At 42.3% G+C, this 17,544-nt stretch overlaps 1 protein-coding gene across 1 annotated transcript in view; it reads left to right on the top strand.

Moving 5' to 3' along the window:
- EFHC2 (EF-hand domain containing 2) overlaps positions 1–17,544 on the top strand; it is a 63,072-nt gene that overhangs the window by 29,483 nt on the left and 16,045 nt on the right. The window contains exon 11 of the mRNA XM_066599983.1: positions 10,539–10,672. Coding sequence (XP_066456080.1) covers positions 10,539–10,672 — 134 coding nt within the window. The remainder of the gene's footprint in view (positions 1–10,538; positions 10,673–17,544) is intronic.

Here is a 17,544-nt window from a genome sequence, read left to right as displayed (position 1 = left end):
ATTTATCAGGTAATTAGGAATATAAGAAGGGGTGGCGGGTGCAGCTCAGAGGGGTAAACACCTCTCCACTTAAAAATCAGTAAAACTTCAACCAATTATCTCATGATGGCAAAGGCGTATAACCTTAAAAAGTAAGTTATTAAACATGTTCAGGGTGCATGAAAAATCTGAAAAGACATTTTATGTAATACATAGATCAGCATGTAAAGAAAAAAACAACTTTGTACGTGGGGTAAATGGTTAGCAACAATTATCCCATCCAGGTTAAAGTCCTTTTAGACAAGTCGATTCTCATTTGAACAAGCGAGTGACGTCACTGCTAACCTATTTTCTCTCGTGCAGTCAAACGTTTGTGCACCCGTTCATATGGCCTGGTGAGGCTGGCGCAAATGCGCCGACCTCACCAGGCCATCTCCAACTTCCCCTTCCCCGTGCAGGCTCACCTCTCTTCCTCTCCACTTGTTCTGTGCAATGGGAGGGGATGGGGCGGAGCTAAGTACCAGTCCGCCCCACCTCCTCCCATTGATGGCTATGGGCAAGGGGCAGAGAGAGGTCGGACGCTTAGCTCCACCCATGTCCCGTCCCTTGTCCATAGTCATCAATGGGAGGAGGCGGGGTGGATCGGCTCTTAGCTCCACCCCACATCCTGTCCCCTCCCATTGCACAGAACGAGTGGGGAGGAAAAGAGGTGAGCCTGCAAGGGGGGGGAGGAGAACAGAGGGAGGGAATTTAGCAGCCACACTGTTAAACTCCCTCCCACCTACGGCCACTGCCATGGGCTCCCAAAGGAGCCCATGCAGCGGCCGACATATTTCAGCCCCAAACATAGTTCCAGGACTATGTTTTTTGGGTCCAACGTAAAAACACCTGGCGCTATATTGGCTTGGCCGGGCGTTTTTACGTCTCACAAATACGCCCATATGATCTAATGCACTGGAATCCAATGCATCAGATCAAAGCGCATATTGGCCGGCCGTGAAAAACACCCAACGTAAAAACACCCGGCGCTATATTGGCTTGGCCGGACGTTTTTACGTCTCACAAATACGCCCATATGATCTAATGCACTGGAATCCAATGCATCAGATCAAAGCGCATATTGGCCGGCCGTGAAAACATATATTTAACATTTTCTGCCTTAAAGGAGTTGATTTAAACAAGTTTTCCCCTACGTGATAGAGAATGTCAATTTCTGGGGCCCACGCTAATCTGAAGAACGGCCGTTTGAAGCATTCCTGAATGAATAGAGCAGCAGTCTCATGTGCGCTTCTGTTCTATTTATTTCAATGGGCCTGCTAGAGATTCAACTTACCAATGGGCTTTCATGCACTTGTCTACTAAAGCAGGCTCGTGTTTGAGTAAATTATTTGCATTTATGATAACATTTTTTTAAAGGGAACCTATCATAATGAAAATCCAGTCCATTCTGCAGGCATCAAGTTTTAGATCCGGAGGAGGTGAGCAGATTGATGCATTTAGTTTTGTAGGAAAAGATTCAGTATAACTTGTATTTTAATCAATTTAAGCTCTGCTCATACTGACCTTAGAGGTCCAGTGGGCGTGATTCACAGCCTTTTCTGTATGCACGTTCATACACAAATAACTATCAATCACTGATAGCTCCGCCCACTGGACCTTTAAGCTCAGAATGAGCAGAGATATAAAAGTATAAATTACAAGTTATACAGAATCTTTTCCCATAAAACTATATATCAGTCCGCTCAGCTCATCCTGCTCTATAACATCATGCCTGCAGTTTGGAAACACGTTCCAGCCGACAGGGTCCCTTTAATGACAAAATTTGTATTTATACCAAACAAAATAAATAATGAATGGAAAGGATTCTGAGAACTGTAAAACTATATTTAAGAAACAATTTTAAGATATCATATAGCATAGAGTGGGTAACTCGAGAGCCCAATACACCTCATAACCCGGCATTCCACATCAACTCTTACCCAAGGCATTGACATTGGCTCAATTGTGACAGTTAAAAATAACCACTCAAAAATCTGAATCATCATTTAGAAGTTGAGCTTGGCCCGAATGTGAACAAGATAAGAAAAATTTAGATGCTTTATCTTAAAATATTCACAATCTCTAAAAACATCACCAGGCAGCGACATTCCATGGTTTATTAATGCATTCTTCAGGCCAGAAACAGCTCATTTAGTTCCTGAACTGTGTTAGGGACACTTGGCATTTGTATTACTGCTGGGTATTTTGTAATTTTTTTAAAGATATTTTACATACGTAAACCCGCTTGTACACTCATTCTTTTCTTAGTCATCTGTGAAGGAATCAAATTGGAAAAAGACACTCATTAAAAAACCCTTTTTTTAAAATAATGGGACCACCTGGTTGATGCACACCTCCATATGTCTACGCTCTGACACATACCTGTGATGGAAATGGACATGATAGAACAAAGCCTTAGAGTAACTTTTGTATTCATTTGCGCACCAAGGGTCCTCATAAAATTCTATAGGAGGTGCACAAATGCTCGCACAAATGCAGAAAACACTGCGCAATTCTGTGAAAAAAAGAACACATCTCAAACTCATTAGGCCAAATAGCCATTTAAATCAGGGCGTCTTTGTCTGCCGCGTGCGCAAAAAGAACAATTAAAATGTGCTGGTACGTGTGCAAATACTTAGCACTGGGGATTGCAAAAAAACACATATGCCGATTTGAATCCACCCTTGAGGTGCTTTTAGGTGAGCCGATTTATCATATGAACGAGCAAATGACGTTGTTCAAAATTTTTTTTAAAGAATTGTTCAGTCTTTCACATTCACTGTATGAGTGACTGAGAACGACTGCACAACTGCCAATGATGGTTTTTATGCCGGCATCAAATGAATGACGAGCGAAAAGTGAACGATTCTCATTTGTCTTTCGATTGTTGGCCCACATTAAGACAGAACAATTATCGCTCACTTTTGCTTGTTTGAACGATAATCGTTCCGTCTGAAAGCACGCTTACCTGTGCATTGTAAGTACTTTTCTCACTCCAAGAAACGTGCGAGTCGCATGGTAAAGTGGTGGTGTCATCAATGCAGCTGCTTCTCTAAAGGCAGCCAAGCTGGTGATCATCTGTTATCACTAGAGGAAGCTGCTTATCTGCTGCATAGATAATCCACAGTCCACAGAAAAGTCTTCTTCACACTGGCGAGCGCGATATTGCCAAGAGAAAGTCGTGGCAAATGAGAATGAAACCATTGAAAAGCATGAGTTTCATAATACTGCATTTTCACTCACTCTCGCATCGTGTGAAAATCGCACGCTTTTATTGCCAGAGAGAAGGCAGCCTAAGGGCGCATTCAGACGACCGTATATCGGCCGAGTTTTCACGCCCAGCCGATATACGGTGTCCCTCTCTGCAGGGGAAGGAGGCTGGAAGAGACGGGAGCAGTGCTCTGAGCTCCCGCCCCCTCTCTGCCTCCTCTCCACCCCCTCTGCACTATTTTCAATGAGGAGAGGTGGGACGGGGGCGAAGCCAATTCCCGAAACTTAGCCCCGCCCCCATGCCACCCCCTATCATTACAAATAGTGCAGAGTGGCGGAGAGGGGGTGGAGAGGGGGCGGGAGCTCAGAGCACTGCTCCCGGCTCTTCAAGCCTCCTCCCCCTGCAGAGAGAGACACCGTATATCGGCCGGCGTGAATACCCGGCCGATATACAGTCATCTGAATAAGCCCTTATGCTCTGTTCAGACAGTTTTTTTTTATGTGGATTCTACAGCTAAACTGTTGACAAAATCCATGTGTTTTTCACCATGGTTTTTGATGTGGATCTGTGTTGAAATTTGCATGCTTTATGTGTGAATTTTGATGCAGCTTTTTGGGGGAACAATACATGGGTGTGTATTTGTCCCTTTATGCGGCCATGAAAATATCAGCCCCATAATGGGATGAAACGAAGCCATTGATTTCAATGGTTTCGTTTCCACTATCAGGATTCTCCGGCATTAATACAGCATGCAAGAAAAAATAGCACTTGTTCTATCTTCCCACTTTTTTTTTCAAACTTGCACAGAATAGCGTGGAGTTTGTAAGGTGAAAAAAATATATTTTTACCTTGTTCATGTGCAACTACACTCCATAGCGGAAGAAGCCCAAAAGAAGAAGACCTTTGGTGCACAAATTCATAAAGAAATAGAACATGTTCTATTTTTTTTTTTTGTTCACGACGAAAATGCGAATGATCCTGTTGAAATCAATTGGTTATATTTTCTACATATTCATTTTGTGTGCGCAAATACACCTGTGTGAAGTTGGCCTTAAGGGTGCATTCATACGACTGTATATCGGCCGCGTATTCACGCCGGCCGATATACGGCATCTCTCTTTGCAGGGGGAGGAGGCTGGAAGAGCCGGGAGCAGTGCTCTGAGCTCCTGCCCCCTCTCTGCCTCCTCTCCACCCCTCTGCACTATTTTCAATGAGGAGAGGTGGGACGGGGCGGAGCTAATTTCCTGGAACTTACCCCCGCCCCGCCCCGCCTCCTCCCATTGCAAATAGTGCAGAGGGGCGAAGAGGGGGTGGAGAGGAGGTAGAGAGGGGGCGGGAGCTCAGAGCACTGCTCCCGACTCTTCCAGCCTCCTCTCCCTGCAGAGAGAGATGCCGTATATCGGCGCGGCCGATATACGGTCGTCTGAATGCACCCAAAGGATAAGATTTCTTGAAATCTCAACCACATTGCTTTCGCTGTAAAATGCTGCTGGTTCCGCACATGCAAACGTGGCCTTAGGGTATGTTCACACACACATGCCAGTGCAGAATCCATGTAAATTCTTCCCATAAATCTTTATCGCATTGTTTCAGATTTTTTTATATGGATTTTTCAATCCTTGTCGTTAAAAACTGAAATGTTATGTATTTCACATGGATTCCACATCAAATTGGAGAATTTGAATCCAAAAAGGAATCCATGCAATTAAACTGTAGTAATAAGCTTAAACAGACAAACGTGATTGTGTAACTTTTTGCACATGAAGAAAGCTGGCTCTAATTAGGCATTTAATTGCCATTCTATTCCATGGGGAGGCTGTAACACGCAAGCATATCAACGGGCATTTCGATTAAAAAAAAACAACTAATGATCGATCTGCTTGCACGAACATATCAGCCTGCTTCTGCCATCTCCCAACCTCGTTCATGCGAAAATACGTTTCGTACCGGCGAACATATTTATGCATACGCTCATCCAGATAAGCCCTAATTGACATTCTAGCAGAGGAAACTCTTCTATAATTTCCATATGATGGGATCAGTGAAAAAAGGACCAAAGTCCACTTTAGCTGAAAATTGATCATTTTAATTAGAGAATTTTACAACTGGCCAAGCCCATAGTATGCAATGAAATGGAACTGTGAACACTGTAGTACACGCACAGAACGTTTCTAAAGCAGAAAACATGGCTGAAAGTCATAGAATCATCATCTGAAACATTACCCGATTGTTGCCGCAAGTGCAAGGGACTCTCACTGTTCTTCCAGCAACTGTGTTTTATTTGCACGGCTCTGTGATGACTACGATCATTTTTGTCATTTATCCACCTTCGCCAACGCATACTACAACATTAAAGCAGTTGTCTGAGTTATATTTTATGTTACACCCTCGTTCCCCATGCAGTAACATAGCTAGTATATACTCACCTCTGCCCACTGTGTTCCACACCACTACTTTGGATCTCCCCTCTAACATCAGGTTTATGGGATGCCACAGGCTGCTGCAGCCAATGACAGAGGACAGTGATTAATCGCTATGGTCTGTCATTGGCTGCAGCAGCCTGTGTTGTCCTGTAAACAGGCGGGACTGCAGCCTGTGGACAAACAATGGGAGTGGAGGACTGAGCAGCGGCGCAGGACACAGCAGGGAGCGGAGAGAGGCGAGTATATGCAGGTTAGTTATGTTACGGCATGGGGAACAGGGTTTTGACATAAAATAAAACTGGGGCAACAGTAATCTACAAAATGGCAAATTCTGTTTAAAAACACATATAAGCGAGCTTTGATAGTTTTTTTTTCGGCCCTAGGCATTCATTTGCCCTGACAGGGATATAGACAGGAGTTTCTTGCTAGGATTACCACCTTTAATAACAACCCACCCCTACACAGATATCAGTAATCAGGTGCACAGTTATGTGAAAACCAAACTCCATAGTCATAGTCACAACTACTGTCCCATAACCATAGTGCTACATAAGGCCAGAGTCACGCAGGCATGTTTATGCACAATACGGAGTGAATAGAACCTATTGATTTCAATGCGTTCGTTTACATGCGCATATTTTTCCTGTGCATTTCGGTCGCGCAAAAAAGCACGTAGCATGATCTAGTTCCTGTACACTTGTGCAACAAAACCCCCCATAGAAGTCAATAGGGATGCGCAAATGCACGCAAAATACACTAGGAGATGTGTGAACCAGTCCGTGATCGTGCAGGAAAAAGAAAACATCTGGAACTCATTAAACTAACTAGCCATTTCAATGGGTGCATATTTTTTTGCCACGTGCAACTGTTCATGCTGTAAAGTATGACAATGTGTGCGCAAAAAAAAAACATTGTTCGTTTCGCTAAAATGCTACGCTCATGCACTCTCAAATACGCATGCCTAAATGGCCTGAAAAACATTTTTGTTAGCATTAAAAAGATAATTTATGAACGTGTTGTGCAGAAATTGGGAATGAATAGCAGTAGCAAAATGGGATGAAACAAAATCATTGATTTTCAATGGTTTTGTTTTCACTATCGGGATGCCCGCACGATAATACTACCCGCCAGAAAAGAGAAGACTTGACCTATCTTTCTCACACATCGTTTTTCTACGTTTGAAAAACTGGCATGCAGTAGCGCGGAGTGTGAATGGTCAAAAAAAAGAAAAAAGCCCCTGTTCATGCGCCAATATGCTCTGTAGTGGCAAGTGTATCAGCGCATGCGCCCATGTGTTTTTACCCTAAAACAACAAAACCATGTATAAAATACATGAACACGACATGTCAGCTTGGATTGTAATCTTTCTTGAGGAAGGAACAGATGTGAGCTAAGAAATCTACGACACATCTCTGCATAACACAGAAGATAGATGAAGAATTTAGTTAGTAATGTTGTCATAAAGCTCTATAGAACTAAACAGCAAGTAATGAGCACTTACTACCACTAGGTGGAGTCCTAGCATAAGCTATGAACATGTGCGCTCAGGCGCTTTTACTTGTCCTTGTGGCTTAACCAAATGTTATCTTACAGTCATAATTGTGTTCTTCTACAGACAAATAGGCTCAAAAAAAACTTTTTACTGGGAAACCGTAAATGTTTCATCTTAATGAGTTCACATAATGCATTGAATGAAAATCCTTGTATGGTTATGCATTCTCAGCATCTCATGCCATAAATTTAGTTATAATTGCTCAGTGAATATTAGAATCAGAACAAAATAAAAGCACTAAATTAAAGGAGACCTGCTGTCTTGATGGGTCCTTATGGCTTATCTGAATATTGCAAACGATGATGGAAATGTATTATTACTGGCGCATCAGTATCTCTCTCCATGTAGTAAGATACATTAAATTGGCACAAGCCATGTTAATGACTCCAGTGTTGGCTGAAAACTTGATCCTCGTGGTCCTCAGTACGCTAAGGACATGTTCGACATATACATCTGCAGATTCATGGGTCTATGCAATAAACATACATTGGGTCACCATAGTAGTGCTGGGCTGGCCAGGTTGATGCTTGGGGTGATGAACCACAAATTCGTGTAAGCACCTCAGTATACAGGCACTGGTATATTTTTCATTGGAGGAGGCACTAAACTGAATCTGGCGTTGACGGAAGGCATAGTTTCATTTGGTTTGCTATGAGGAATTTCATCTCCAACTGCACCCACAATATTCTCTAGCCCAAAGAGCTATAATGTAGATAGTTCTGAACTATATAAGCCCTATCTGAATTTGATTTCAATGGGTTCATTTACACGTACATATTAAGCTCGCACAATTCGGACTCGCAAAAAATACACAGCATGCTCTGTTGGCAAATGCACAGGGAAAGAAACTAATGGCCATTTCAGTGGCTGAGAACATCGGTGCATGTTTTTTTTCGAAGCACAGTTATGCACGACTTGTGCGCGCAAAAAATACAGTAAATACACGCAAATGTGAGCTCAAATATGCAACGCCCATTTTGCAAAAATGCACTGCAAAAACATGCTCATGTGAATCCGACCTTAGGAGAAGCTGCTGCATCTCTTCATTGTTGTGCACCTTATAAGGCTAGTATTTGGAGGAATAAAAGGATCTTATGTTGTGAGTTGTTGTCTTATTGCATGAGGAGTATTTCACTACTTCCCACAGTGTAGTTTCCATTCTGCCTTTTTTTCTATTTTGAGAAGCACTTGCTTTTTTTGAATCCAGCCTTAGAGTCCTCCTTTTCCTTGCAGACCTAATTTTTCTAACTTATTTATACATTTTATATAGAGACAATTCTATATTATTTGCATTTGCACTCATTAACTACACTAAGACCATGACACAAGACCACTCAGGGTGCCACTAGAAAGCAAATCCTACATACTAGGTTAATCCAGTAGATGTCCTGAATTAAAGGCTAGATCCACTTACTGAAACTATATTTTCTATTGTCTCAAATCTAGAATGAAAAATGTAGCAAATTTTCAATAATTTTTGAAGAAAAATTACCGTTTTGTGTCTACAGCTCACATGCAGACTGTTCATCTTCAAGGTATTAGACAACAAATTCTGTAGTGTACCTGCATTCTTCCACTTGTTCTGCACTTTTTACTAATGTACATTTAGTGGATTAGTCAGAAGTACAGAACTGATAGAAGGGAATAGGACTGTAGGAACAGACTACACCGAATAATAATAACCTTTATTTATATAGCGCATGCATATTACATCACTTGGTATTGGGTTCTGCCCCCATTGGTGCTCGCAATCTATATTCACCGACCTGTATGTTTTTGCAGTGTGGGAGGAAACCAGAGTAGCCATAGGAAACCCATGCAAACACGGGGAGAACATACAAACTCCATGCTGATGTTGCCCTTGGTCAAGTTTGAATCTAGGACTCCAGCACTGCAAGCAAGAGTGCTATTGAGCCAGCATGCTGACCCCAGAATTTGTTGTCAGTTACCATGAAGCTGTATATTATGTGTAATGAACTGGTAAAAACAAAATGTTAGGATATTTTAATTAAGGGGTTGTCCAGCTGTAAACTATTTTTGACCTCTCCTCAAGACAAGCCATCAATAGTAGATTGGCGGGGGTCTTCTCTCTGGGACTCCCGTCAATCAACTCTTTACTTCATGTGCGCAGGAAGGCAAGTTTCCCAATCACTTCAATGGGAACTTTGCTCGTAACACTAAGCTGGACCACTGTAGTTGGAATGGAGCTGTGTGCTTCCAGCCTGGCAAACAACTAGTCCATGGGATCCTAATTAGTACTTTCAAATGTCACATTACGGCTAGTTTTACACGGGTGAGGGTGATATCGGATATTGCACTTTTCACCATATGAAACCCCTGTTGGTATGAGGCGTTTTCATGTGAAAACAGCCTCGCATCACTGCGAGGAATCCCTTCATCCCATTGCCTTCAATAGGGAGGCAGCAATCTCCCTCTTGAAAGCAATGGGTGAACTCCGCGATCCTCTGTGACAGCAGCGGCAGGGGATTCCTCCAACCTCGCGGGGAATCCTTTCACCGCTGCTGCGGCTGAAGGGATTCCTTGCGGGAATGACGGAATACCCTACCACTGCTGTCACAGAGGATCGCGGAGTTCACCCATTGCTTTCAATGGGGTCGGCACTGCTGCCTCCAGCCTCATTGAAAACAATGGGAAAAATTGCAGGAAAATAGAACATACTGCAATGTGTTTCTCGCATGGCATCGCATCACGGTGCTGTGCAGGAAAACATCGCTTATGTGTATGACCCCATTCAAATGAATGGGGTTTATATTTGTGCGAGATTTGTGCGTCTCGCAACGCACAAATCCCACACGATTGTGTCCCCCATGTGAAGTCTCATTCCCTATATCCCTACATTGCAGCATAAACTAACCATAAATCAGAACAGCCTCCATATCTCTATGAGGGACACCTCCACTACCCAGAGATGCACCAAACTTGTTTGTGATTACTCTCTGTGAGAAATTATCTTCTCTTAACCTACTAAAAACCATGGTTCTCTTATCTTAACACAACATAACTCATTGTAAAGTAATTAAAAGTATAAAGAAACTGCAGCACAGAAAGTTATCATAACATGTTGAACGTCATGTTAAACTCTGATACATCTGTACATGTAGCTACGCAAGAGGGAGTACAATGAGCAGGTATACAATGTATCATGTCATCTATGAGTTATAGCGTGGAACTCTGTTTTAAAAGAATATAGAACTACGAAGAAACTTTGGAATTTTCCACATCTGTCTGTCTACTATTATACAATTATGACCATAAATCCCATATCTATATATAAGGTTATGGCCTAACCATCCATTTCTCATTTTTCTCTTAGTTCCCTATGGCTGACATTGCTTCAATCATAAGTAAACTAAGAAGTATTGGCGAATCAAACTCTAGGGAGATAAAGCAACATTTTGTGGCTAATGATCCAAGGAACAAGAATGAGATGATGTATGAAACATTCAGGTATGGAATGAGAATGTAAAACACGGCTGTGAGATCATAGGGTGTTCTATATTCAGCACTTCTAAAGGGAGCCTATCATGCAAAAGCTTTGACTGTATGATGATTTCATGGTGACCAGACGGGGTCGAGGGTAGACTTGGCTTCCCTCTGGTTTCCACAGGCTCTCTATGTAGAGTAGTGTGCTGAGTGGTCTGATCTATCAGCAGGATTTACAAAGCCACCGAATGAATTAAGTGACCTCCATAGACCGTCAGCTTGCTCTTGAATATATTCACAGCTGCACTTCCTAAGCATATAACTATAATTCTTGTGTTTGCGGGACACATAGCACTTGGCATTTCAGCTACTGTATATATTCAAGATGTCAACACGTGAAAATGTTTAACCAGCTACTGACACGTGTTGCTACATCGCCTTATTAATAACATTAGCAGCAAAACTCCATGTGACAGCTTCTACAAAAATCTATATTACTATATTTGTATTCTTTATTAAGGTGGCACTCCAGTGATTTTTTTCTATCCCTGCTCCCCTCACCTGATTGCTTATTACACTCTGGGGGTCTCCTCTGTTTATTGCAGTCACTTCCATGCAGTGCAGCCCCCTGTCTGATGCTTATCAAGCAATCGTTGTGTTCTTTACAGCGCAAGGTGATCACTCAAACATTGAGCGATCACCTTGCACTCCAAGCAGGGGATGCAGTAGACAACCGGGATGTCCCCGCTGGTCTTCTGCATCCACCAGTTCTCTGCTCGGAGCACCCAGCTGTTATACAGCCGAGCGCTCCCAGCGGAGTATAGGGAATGCAGCTGGGACGGCTCTCTTCTTCATACCCAGCCTGTCTTCAGAGAGTGGAGTACAGCTGAAACAATAGTATCAGCTGCATCCCGCTGTGAATTCCTGATAACTGATCACTGATCTTTCAGAATACTAAAAGATCAGCGATCGGCGACGGCTTAACGAAAACTGCACGATGTCAGTGCAGTTAGACACAACGATTATCACTCAAAAGATGGCTTTGAGGAATTTTTGAGCGAAAATCATTGTGTCTAAAAGGGCCTTTAGAGACTGTATCATCTCTGCTGCAAGTAAACATTGCTAATGACATTACAATCTGTATTCACTTAAATAAGCTACAGCCCATAAGCATACAGTCAGGAGGATGAGCTGTGATCTCCTCTATTATAACTGTGTGACAAGAACTGTGTGATCATCATCAGTAACTATAACAGGAGTGCCTGTAGCCCCCTCTAAGTAGTTTCTGTAGTACAGTCGATGTAATAGCATCACACAGACTGAGAAACTGACTAGAAACTGAACACATAACCCCTAGTGAATCTGAGCCGGTCAAAATTGAGATTACATGACCATCTGAGGAGAAAAAAGGCCAGGAGTTTTAGATAGAAAGGAATAATTAGCCAAGATAATACTATCTGACTTATATATACTGGAGGCATAGCTGCATAATGAATAAATATTTTTTTTTTTAAATCACCGGAGTGGCCCTTTAAGTATAATTAGAACTCAGTGTTTATTTTCCATTTAATTGATATCATATTATTTGTTATATTAAACTTAAGGACATAAAATTGAAACTACTGTAGTCATTTTGTTATTAGTCTTCCGATCATTAAGTCACTACATGTAAATATAGAGAGACGTCCTGCTTATTACTTGCTCTTTTATTCTCTTCTATGATACTTTTGTGCTTTTTGTATCATTTTGGGATAGTACTGAAAGGGAAGGCCTTCTTTAGGCCTTCAACAACAATGATACAACAAACGAGCAAACACTCTTTTGTAAGCTGATCAGATATTTTCTGCTGCCGAAAATAAATGATCCTTTTTGTCAGTGCTTTTCCCCACTGTAATTGGAGGGTGTGCTGGTGACAGTGATGAAAATATATGGGGGACCCCTAATGAGCCCTTTGTAGCAATAATCATGCTCCAGATGACCTCCTGATAACAAACATGATGCCCCTTATGGCCCCACTTTAGTCATAATGCCCCTCATGGCATTTTTCTAGTAATATTGATGCCTCTCATAGGCCCATTTAGTAATACTGATGCCACTCATGGCCCCTGTATAGTATTAATGCCCCCATGGCCTCTTTATACCAATAATAATGCCCCTAAGCCCCTTTATAGTCGATATTAAAGCCCCTCATGGCCCCTTAATATTATTAATGCTTCCATGGCCCCCTTTTATAGTAGTACTGCTCCCATGGCCACTTTATAGTAATAATACTTTTTCTTTATTGTAATAATGGCCCCATAAATAGTCATAATAATACCCCTAATGTCCCTTTCTAGTAAGAATGCCCCCGTTGCCCCATAAATAGTAATAATAATGCCCCCAATGCCCCTTTATTGTAATAATGGCTCAATAAATGGTAATAGTAATACCCCCAGTGTCCCTTTAAACACATATTAAAATAAAAAAACACATGCACTCACCTTTATTTTCTTACCCCCAGCCCCAGCAGTTTGCGCCACACTGTCCCATACAGACTTCCAGGTTGAGTGATCAAGTGATCACTATGTCTGGGTTCTGGTCTCATCTTTGTTTAGCAACACTAAGGTTGAAGTCTGGTCACAGATTGCTCTACATTGCAGAGAACAGAGCGTGGCACAGAGTGTAAAGGCCGGGGTCTGGGAGCAGCAACATAGGCGAGTTTATGAGGTTTAGCAACACTAAGGTTGAAGTCTGGTCACAGATTGCTCTACATTGCAGAGAACAGAGCGTGGCACAGAGTGTAAAGGCCGGGGTCTGGGAGCAGCAACATAGGCGAGTTTATGAGGTTTTTTTACACCACTTCTGCTTCTCTCTGGGTGCGCCTCTCGTTTCCTTGGTGCATTCTCCACCTGCTAGTAAAAATGAGCACGTCAGAGGACAAGGCTGCATTTAGGTCGGGAGCAAAGTTGAGATCAGAGCCAGTTGTTCAACAAGTTTCAGTCTTGCTATCTGAAGGGCAAGACAGGAGTGTTGTCAAGGAAAGGCCAAGGTCAGGATACCATTGTAGGACTAGAGTTATAAGCCTGCATTCACACAGTGTTGCTCCATGCACCCAGCCTTACTGTTTTGGGGTTCTGTCTGGATTGCCCAAAATAGCAACCAGATGGAACCATCAACAGCCATAGTTTTTCATTACTAAAAGAGAGACCTAAACTGCAAGCTTTGGTCTCTATTTTAGCAGGTTTCCATTCCATTCTGTAAATTTGTACTGGACTAAATAAGATAGCCCAGTGTGCTTGTTATGCGAACCAAATGGATTCCCTGACTTCGCTGTACTGATCCAAATTAATTATTGAGAAGTGCATGCATGCAAGGTCACTGAGCTTGGCTCAATGTTTGTCAATCATCAGTACGCTTCTGGTTTATTAACATCATCATGGTACAAATATACCCCTAATAACGCAGAAATAGAAAAATATGCCCAGCCCAAAGTCATAAGAACTTATGATTGGCTCTAGGTGCTAATGGTTTAACATGTTAATGCCTTAAGGTGAGTGTTACTACTAAACATGTGATTTCTAAGAAATGAAACTGATTCTGTGTTCATTGCTCTACTAGCTCCTCTCCGAATGGAGGGGGTCAGAAACCACTATCTCAGGACATTCCTACGCCTGGGAATGATGTGTCGGAATATGTGCAGGCATCTCACTTGCCCATACCAGCATATAATATTGAACAAGTTAACCATTTAGATGCTGTCATTTACTAAGAAGGAGGATATACCAATATATATGTGTTTGCATAGGCTGATGTGAGAAACATAGGAAAAGATATATACGTATACAATAGAATATGTTATAGAATATTATTACCACAACAGTGCTATTCTGTCTGGCACAAATATTGAAAAGAAATGCAGTTGAGAGCGAGATGTGTGAGCATGTCACATGGACAATCTTTAATCCCTTAACACCACAGGGCGTACATTAACATCCTAGATATACAGGGTTTATATGAAGTGGGATCGCAAGCAGATCCTGCTCCTTAAAAGGCTGGTGCTGGCTGTCTATGATAGCAGACACCCACCTGCCACAGCTGTGATCAGCGTTAATGCCGATCACAGCAGTTAACCCTCTAAATGCCACTGTCATTAACATATCCCAATCATTATTTGGGGGTCCCAAATCCCCCCCCCCCGCCTGATTTAATTGTGGGGAGCCATACAGTTGTCATGGCAGCCAGTGGCCTTCTGAAGACCCCCATGTTTGCCATAAATATATATGCCTATGATGACGTGCCTATGAAAAAGTACATCCATAAAAGTCTGAACTTTCAAAGTAGCACATTTATCCCGCATGGTGAGCGACTTCAAAAAAGAGAAAAAACAATGCCATATAGCGAAGGGAGGAGACAACAAATACTACCAACTGAGGGAAAGTTTCAAATGAACTTGAATTCCTCACCTTATGCAGATCGTTGGTTGGGAGATGGCAAGATACAGGCTGATACACACGTGCCAGCGAACAGTACTGTAATATTTGGGTGCGAAATGCCAGTTCAGGCCAGCTGTCCTTTTTCCCCTATATTGTACGCAGGGAAATTCCCTCCCCTCCCTTTTTCTATAACAGCTTTCTGTGTAATACGGACAAAGATAGGTTAAGTACTATCTTTTCTTGTACGAAGATTTTGAACGCCAGAAACACGTTCATCTTAATGAATCCATTGAAATCAATGCCTTCACTTTGTTGCCTTATATGGGCGAGATTTTCATGCATGGAAATGCCTAAACAAATACGTTCGTCTGTTTAACCCCTTAGGGAGGTTTCACATACAGCATTTTTTTTAAAAAACACCACTGCAGTTTTTTTCAAACTAAAGCCAGTAGTGAATTCAAAAGGCATAAGGAATACAAAGGGATGACTTGTAATTCTCCTTCCTGCCAGATCCACTTCTGACTTTGGTTTAGTGCTTATTTAGACGACCGTATATCGGCTGGGTTTTCACACCCGGCCGATATACGGTGTTCTTGTCTGCAGGGGGAGGAGAATGGAAGAGCCAGGAGCAGGAACTGAACTCCCACCCAGTCTCCGCCCCTTACCACTATTTGCAATAGGGGGGGGGGGTGAGATGGGGGCAGAGCTAAGTAACAGCGCTTAGCTCCGCCCCATCCTGCCCCTCCCATTGCAAATAGTGCCGAGGGGCGGGGAAAGGGCGGGAGCTCAGTTCCTGCTCCTGGCTCTTCTATCCTCCCCCCCTGCAGACAAGGACACCATATATCGGCTCAGCGTGAAAACCCAGCCGATATACGGTCCTCTAAATAAGCCCTTAAAAAAACTGAATCAACAACTGCCACAAAAACAACAACAACAAAAAAGCATTTGCCTGGTGCTAAAAGTGGTTTATTGCTGCTGTAATTTTCTTTCTAACCTCTGGACAACTCCTTTAATTTTGGGGTCTTTGTGATTACATTGTTGTGCAGGTTGGCAATCCTGCTGTCTAGGATGGCAGGGCTATGTACTGCAGATGAACTGTGCCATACCCACATGAAGTGAATGTAATTAGGAATACTTCTGAAATCCCTGATCAGCTGTTATAGTCATGTGACATTTTAGCCTGCAATATGCTTCCCTGAAAAATGTCCTTGACTTATAGGACATATTAAGAAGGGGTTGTCTTAGTGACACAACAGCTTTAAGCTTATTGAGACGGGCGTATATCGGTCGGGTTTTCACGCCTGGCCGATATACGCTGCCCCTTTATGCAAGGGGAGGAGGCGGGCCGGGAATTAGTGCACTGAGCTTCCGCCCCCTCTCCGCCCCTCGCCACTGTTTGCAATGGATGGGGCGGAGCTAGGTTCTGCCCTCGTCCCGCCCCCTCAAATTGCAAACAGTGGGGGGGGGGGCGGAGAGGGGGCGGTATCTCTGCAATAGGTCCTGGCTCGGCCCACCTCCTCCCCTTGCAGAGAGAGGCAGCGAATATTGGCTGGGCGTGAAAACCCGACCGATATACGCCCATCTCAATAAGCCTTTAGGTAGGTGTCCCATTGGTGTATCCACATTTGTGTGCCTCAGGGCAACTTTTTTGTGCACTGAATGATGCTTTTTTGCACATGTACCAGCATATTTTACTGTACTTTTTCCATCCACAGGGCATGTTTATTTGTGTGCGGCAAAGACACACCAATTGAAACAGTTAATCCATTTAATGAGTTTCAGATGTGTCCTTTTGCCAGTGGAATTACGCAGTGTATTACGTATCTCCTTATGTATTGTGCGTGTATTTGTGTTCATCCCATTGACGCCTATGGGGAACTTTGGAGCACAAATGCACATAAAAGTAGAGCATGCTGTTGTTTTTTTTTTTTGCATGACCGAAATGCACATGCAAAATACGTAAACGTGAACTAACGCATTGAAATCAATGGATCCTATTCCCTGCAAGTATGCATGCAAATACACAAGTGTGAAGCATGCCTGAGTGTAAAAAACATATCTTGTCTTACGATCATGGATGAAGAATACGAAAGACTTTTTATAGGTTTTCTTAACTTTGTGACTTTGATATAGCTTTGACTGCAAAGGGATTATAGTAAATATATTATATATATATATATATATATATTTTTTATATATATATATATATATATATATATATATCAAATTTATTTACTACAATCACATTGCAATCAGACCCATATAAAAGTTGCAAAGTATATATAGTAGAAAAATAATACAAAGAAATATTATCAGTGTCCTTAACTATCTGAACACTGCAAAAAGATAAATCTGTTATTGCCTTGATTATAGTAAAGTCTGCATTGATGCAGGTGGTCCAGCCAATCTCTGACGTTATGTCTGCCCTCATTTGAATGGTTGAAAACAGATTTCATGATTAGTTACAGCTGCTACTATGCTGTG

The sequence above is a fragment of the Eleutherodactylus coqui genome, chromosome 4, assembly GCF_035609145.1.
Source record: "Eleutherodactylus coqui strain aEleCoq1 chromosome 4, aEleCoq1.hap1, whole genome shotgun sequence".
Taxonomy (NCBI): Eukaryota; Metazoa; Chordata; class Amphibia; order Anura; family Eleutherodactylidae; genus Eleutherodactylus; species Eleutherodactylus coqui.
This window is presented reverse-complemented; position numbering and strand designations above follow the sequence as displayed.